The sequence below is a fragment of the Corvus moneduloides genome, chromosome 5 (genome assembly GCF_009650955.1).
Source record: "Corvus moneduloides isolate bCorMon1 chromosome 5, bCorMon1.pri, whole genome shotgun sequence".
Lineage (NCBI taxonomy): Eukaryota > Metazoa > Chordata > Aves > Passeriformes > Corvidae > Corvus > Corvus moneduloides.
Window position 1 is genome coordinate 61,481,931 of NC_045480.1, and position 6,000 is coordinate 61,487,930.

Below are 6,000 nucleotides of genomic sequence, written 5' to 3' on the forward strand. Positions count from 1 at the left end.
TGCATTTGGTGTGCTGGGCCTGGGCCTCTGTCGGGAGGTGAGTGTGTGGCAGAGGCTCTCCAGGCTGCTGCCGGCTCCGCACTGCAGCCTCCACCCATGCAGGGATGTGGTGTGCTCGTACCTGGGGAGAAGGGGAAGTCTGACTGGAAGGATCCTGCCCCTAAAACTTCTCTTGCTGCTGTTGCTCCTGTGCACACTTCTCACTGTGGTCCCTGTGGTTCTGCCTGCTGCTGGACATCCCTGTCCCTGCATGGGAGTCCCTTGCTGGGCTTACCACTGCACAGCCTGTCCATAGTCTGTCTCCTCCCCTGCCTCTCCAGGCTCTTGCTTCTTAAATCATCGTGTGCCAAGGCTTCCTGAAGAGGCTGCTGTTTTGGCATGCTAGGAGGTGCTACACTGGCTGCAGAGGTGCTGGGAATTACCTGGCATCTCGTGGATGAACAAACAGGGCCAGCTGGCCAGGGCAGGGCCAGGAGGCATTTGGAGAGGGACAGTGGGTGCAGTGTCCCCTGCTGCACTCACAGGTGTCTCAGACAGGGACAGCCCAGCCATGCTTCCACTGCCTGCAGAAAGCTGCAAAGTCAGGAGCGAACCATGTGGAGATTTTTACCAGCTTTCTTCCCTCTTACACCATAATTCAACCATCTTTTTCCTCTTCCTGGGATCACCAGGAACCAGGGTTGGCCCTACAGCAACAGGCTGTGCCTGGGACAGTCTGTAAATACTGGGGAGCCACAGGAGCTGCTGGTGGAGCCACCCCTTTGCCACCTGTTGGCATTAGTCAGTACAAACACAGCGCCACAGCTGGTGCCTCTCCAATGTGGGTAATGAGCTCAATGGCATCGTCTGAGTGCTGGGCACAGTAATTGTTCCACCACATTTCTTGTGTTGTTTAATACTTAACTTCGTGTAAATGTGCAATTCTGGTGTGAAAACAATCCTCTTCAAGCGCCTAACAAAGTGGTGCAGAGCTGGGACGCAGGGCAGGGAGTGTGTCTGCATGGGACTTCTGTGGGAGCAGCCTCCTTTTTTTTTTGTTTTGTTTTGTTTTGTTTTGTTTTAATTAAAGCTCCAAAACGAAACTGAGAGTGGCAGAGGTTAGTGCTGTGCCTTGCAAGGGTGGCAGGAAGGGAAGGGGCCCCTGATGGAGGTGCAGGTGGAGTTGTTACATTGGTCAGGTGATTTTGGGGATGGTGCTGTGGAGCAGCAGCTTTCCTGCCCTCAGAGGATGCTGCCCCTCACTGAGGAAGGATGGGATGGAGAGGAACTCCACAGGCCATGGTGACCCCAGGAGACTGAGGAAGAGGGGCATGAGGTGTTGGCACAGACAGTCAAGTGGAGGAGGGATAGGAACTGGTGACAGGGCTTAGGGTGATGGAAAGAGACAAGGAAAACCCACTGCCTTGAAGCACACTAAAAAGGCAAGGGAAGAAGGAAGGGAGAGGAGGAAGAGTATAGGCTGAGATCCTCACAGAACGAAGCAAAGATTAAGGTGACTCCTGAGAGCTTGGGGAAGCTGGAACCAAGCAGCTTTGGGAGACTGTGATTATAAACAAAAAATAAAACCACAAAATCAGCCCAAAACACAGACAATTTTATGCAGACAATGATGAAAGCTGACCTGGAGATGAGAAGACAGGTTTGAAGTGTTGAAGCACTGCAGCTCTGAAGCAGAAGGACCTCTGTTTTCACAGAGGCATTGTACTTGCATAGGCAAGGGATGATGTGCTGCTGCCTTTGGTGGGAGACTGGTTTTGGGGAGGGCTTTGCTTCAGGGGGTAGTGGCAGCTTCTGGCAGAGCTGTGCCCCCCCTCTGTGGTGAGGGTGGCAGTCCCCTGGCAGTGGGGACTCCCCAGGGAGCTCTCTCTTTGAATGCAGCAGCCTGAGCAAGACACCCACTTCAGAAAGACCTGCAGCATCTTCCTTTGATGGCTTTTCCTTCAGACCACAAGCTGCCTGGAGTGACCTGACCCTGTGCTGGCAATGGCTTCTCAAACCGTGATCACAGTCCAACCCCAGTTTTCAGCTGCCCAACAGCCGGGGGAGTGGCAGACAGGGCTGCTGGACTGCTGCTCCGACTGCGGCGTGTGTGAGTATAGACATACCCCTCATTCCTGCTGTTGCTCATGATGTGTTCCTGGTGTTTTACCCTGCTCCTTCTGCAGCATTACCCCTGCTGCAAACCCCACTCCCGTGGGTACTGGAGGCAGAGCAGCTCTTGCCTGATGTCAAGAGCCACAGCTCCTGGCTGGCTTTCCCCCCTTTCCTCCATCTTTGCACCCCTCAGCCAAGCCCACGTCTCACTGTCCTACAGGTCTTTGTGGGATATTCTGCTTCCCCTGCCTGGACTGCCAAGTGGCTGGGGACATGGACGAGTGCTGCCTGTGTGGCTCCAGCGTGGCCATGAGGACCCTGTACCGCACCAAATACAACATCCCGGTCAGTGACTCAGCTCAGGGAAGGAGAAAGGGGTGCCCAAGGGGAAGGACAGAGGCAGGGAGTTGCATGGGCATCCTGGCAGGCTGGGAGTCAGGGACACATCTGCCTCACCACTGTGAGCTGAAGATAATCGCACCACACACCACTTCACCCCAGCCCTTGCTGAATATGAGCAACAGTGTGCTGCAGGGCCCAGGTGAGCTGCCCAGGGGTGCAAATAGAAAGGCTGAAAGGCTTAAAGGTTGGTGTGGGAAGGGGTTACTCATGCAATGTCCCTTGCTCCATAGGGCTCCATCCTGGGAGACTTTTGCACTGTCCTCTGGTGCACCTCATGTTCACTCTGCCAGCTGAAGAGAGACATCAACCGGAGGAAGGCGCAGGGCATATTCTGGTAAGCTGGGGCTGCTGGTGCTGCCTTACCTCACTGCTGCACAGCACCCAGTGCCTTCCTGCGGTCTCCCTTTCCACTGACACCTGACTCCAGATACAGGGTTGCTGCAGTGACGGAGCAGAAATGGCTGAGGAAAGGGTGACCCTCCTCTCCTGTCCTGTTGCAGATGCTGCCATCTTCAGTGCACCCTGTGGAGCCACTGCAGGCAGGAGATGCTGCTGCCCTGGATGTTGGGAAACGCACCATGAGGAGTTTGCCTTCGCTATGCCTGATCCCCTCTTCCCTGGTAACGCCAGCAATAAAAGCACTGCCTGTCTTCCTGCCCATGTGTTGTTATTTATGTCTCTGTGTCCTTCTGCAGCACCAGAATCAGTGCTGTACTTTTCTAGGCTGTGTGGTCAGAGCCATGATGAGGTTGTCAGGTAAAGGTTTTCTCTTGCACACCCACGCTGGAATGAGTCCAGACCACAAAATTCAGTGAGGAGAAAATAAAATAAAAGCCAAATCTGTTATGGGAACAACTTCTCTGTGGACACTGCTAATGGGCAGAGCTGGTGACAGCATTGCCTGCTGCTCAGAGAGGCCCAAGAGAAGTGATCCCATCCCTACTGCTACCTGGACTGTCCCCAGCACCAAGACACAAGTGGGGAGTGATGGTGATGCTGTGGGATTCCCAGTCTCATTCTTCTTTCCCCACACAAACATTGTCAAGAGACCATCACAGGGGAGCTGCTTCTCTGTGGGTCAGACCCCTGCAGCTGTGGGTGTTAGGTGTAATATGCTGTGGTGGAAGAGCTGGGACTTAGGGGTGCAAGGGTTTATCCATTGCCTGCCATGGTGACAAACAGGGACGAGGTAAGTCTGGGACTGGGGTTGCTCTGGCTCAGACCGGCTTAAGGTTTATTGCTTTGAAGAGAAAAAGGTGGGTTTTGCCCAGAGTGGGCTGCAGGGGACCCGGAGGCTCTGTCATGTCTGTGCTTCTGTGCTGGCACCTTCAGGACAGGAGCGGGATTTATTCAAAAATACTACTTCCACTCCCCTGTTTGCACCATCACAACTCCCGTTGCAGTTGCCCCCGGTGTGCAGGGGTGAGGCTGTGCCGCTGCTGACTGCGCGTATGGGTGTGTTCATACACATAAACCTGTGCACAGAGAAGCAGGAGAAAGCGGCTGTGCTGTGGTGGCAGCCGGAGCTGGGAGCTGACAGTGTCCGTGCTGTGGGGACAGATGTCACGGGTGGCCACAGGCATGCTGGGTCATCTCTGCTCCCTCCTGGCTGCTTGTACTAAATCCCTGCCACTTGCATCCTGACAAGCACAGAGCAGGGTTGGGCTCAGACCCAGCCCACAACACAGGCAGCTGCCTGGTTTGAGGCGGCCAGTTCAGCAGCAGCCCGGCTGCTGCAGCAGCTCATGGATGACCTGGGAGCACCCAGGATCAAGGGCTTCAAAGCCACACAGCCAGGCATGCTGAGGTCCTCTCTTTCCAAGGACAGGTGCAGGCCCTCTGCCTCCATCTCTCCTCTCACAGGAGGTTGTTTTGGGCTTCCCTGACAGTCATTCCTGCTAACATCCTTCCACTCCTAGGCCCATCCTTGATCATGGAGTCTCCTCTCCAGGTCTCTTTCTCCTCCAGTGCATGCAGGGGTTGGTCCATTGGGACCAGGGACCAAAGCCATGAACCCTGTAGGGACCTGTGTCCTCTACAGTGAGCCAGAAGCAGCCAGAAGGCTGCTGAGCAGACACAAGGACATGGAGGTTTTGATTCTGTGAATTTCTTTATTAAAAGTTACTACCAATGGCCACTACTAAAGCAAGTATGTACTCATGATCACTTACCTGTAGGCATACCTATATGCATTATTTGAGGTGCTACCAGCACGACCCTTGCCAAACTGCTGCCAGTAGCAGGCAGGCAGGAAAAGCCTCTCGTCGCAGGTGATCCACATCACGGAGCCGTACAAACCCAGAGCTGCACCCGCCCGTATCCCGGTCCCTGCGCGGGCGGTCCCTGGCTGTCGCACGGCCCAGCCAGTCACTCCCGATGTTCCACCCTTACGGCGCACACAAGGACGCGTGATAAGCTTGGATTTCCCGCAGGGATCCCGTTTTTCCCGTGAGATCCCTGCAGGCTGTTCCAGCGCAGTGCCAGGACTCGGCACTTCCTCATCTGTCCTGCCCCAGGAGCACCGGGGCTCTCGGGCTGAGCGCCACTGGGATGGACCGCACGTCCCAGGGACATGAAGGTACATGGACGTGCCCGCAGCACCCCCAGGCGAGGCACCTTGGTACCAGGAATTCCCGGTCGGCGTCAGCCCTGGGCTGGCAGCTGTCCCCGTGCCCCGGCTGCTTAAGGACGAGGGATGGCAGGAACAGAGATATTTTCCTGGTCCTGAGGCGTTTCTGGCAGCAATGTTAAGCCTTCCCTTCCGACTCGAGGGGTCCTGCATTGTTCTTCTCCACCTTCCCTCAGGCCGCTGCCAGCTTGCTGGGGCCAGGATCATTGTGGTTTCCTTATGATGCCTCCCTCGAGGCCAGGATCGTTGTGGTGATCGTTTTCCTTGCTGGTGCTGAGACGGGTCCTTCCTGACCCAGCTCTGCCCTTGTGTCCTCACGGGGCTCTTGTTTGCACAGGCAGTGCTGTGAAGGTGTAGCAAGGAGCCAGGAGCAGCCAGGAGCCAGGAGCAGCCAGCTCCAAGCCTGGGCGAGAGGCACAAGTGCCTACCTCATCCAAGGAGTGTCAGGGGACACAGGAGCTGCAGGCAATGCCCGGTGAGTGCCTGAAGTGACGACCAAACAGCCCCACACCTGTCAGGGCGGTCTCTCGCTGCTGGCCAGGGTGGGAAAAGCCCAGGATAACCATGGCTGGCTGGGTTGGGTCTGCTCCTGCTGCCTCTGCATGAATACATGTGGAGGCAAACAATGCCAAAAAGGTCTCAGTGCCACAGCCCCCCAGACCAAAGCCCCACCCACGAGGTCTGTGCCTCACATTTGGGGGGCTGGGAGCTGGGAAGGAAGTTCAGGGAAGGTGAACCAAGAGCTGTTGGGGTCTGGCCCAGCTGTACCCCGTTGCCAGCAGTTCTGTGTAGTACTGGGGACAGCCCAGTGTTTGTGGGTACAGTCCCTGTGCACACAGTGGGGGTGAAATGCACCCTGCTTAGCAGGCGGGTTT

General features: G+C 55.9%; 1 protein-coding gene across 2 annotated transcripts; it reads left to right on the plus strand.

Moving 5' to 3' along the window:
* The first annotated feature begins 1,757 nt into the window (after positions 1-1,757).
* On the plus strand, positions 1,758-3,120 carry LOC116444624 (placenta-specific gene 8 protein-like). Of its 2 annotated transcripts, XM_032110185.1 has the most exons (4): positions 1,758-2,089; positions 2,315-2,439; positions 2,727-2,830; positions 2,997-3,120. In XM_032110185.1, coding segments are annotated over exons 1-4 (336 nt in total). In that variant the 5' UTR covers positions 1,758-1,983; the 3' UTR covers positions 2,998-3,120. The 2 variants fall into 2 exon arrangements, with proteins under 2 accessions (XP_031966076.1, XP_031966075.1); XM_032110184.1 differs by lacking the exon at positions 2,997-3,120 and having other exon boundaries at positions 2,727-2,834.
* Positions 3,121-6,000: the final 2,880 nt, after the last annotated feature.

What these genes read in the sequence shown, in the direction of transcription:
- LOC116444624 (XM_032110184.1), top strand. Translation starts at nt 1,984, where the DNA reads ATGGCTTCTCAAACCGTGATCACAGTCCAACCCCAGTTTTCAGCTGCC. An exon ending in CTGCTCCGACTGCGGCGTGT is followed by an intron (nt 2,090 to 2,314) that starts GTGAGTATAGAC and finishes ACTGTCCTACAG; the next exon opens with GTCTTTGTGGGATATTCTGC. An exon ending in GCACCAAATACAACATCCCG is followed by an intron (nt 2,440 to 2,726) that starts GTCAGTGACTCA and finishes CTTGCTCCATAG; the next exon opens with GGCTCCATCCTGGGAGACTT.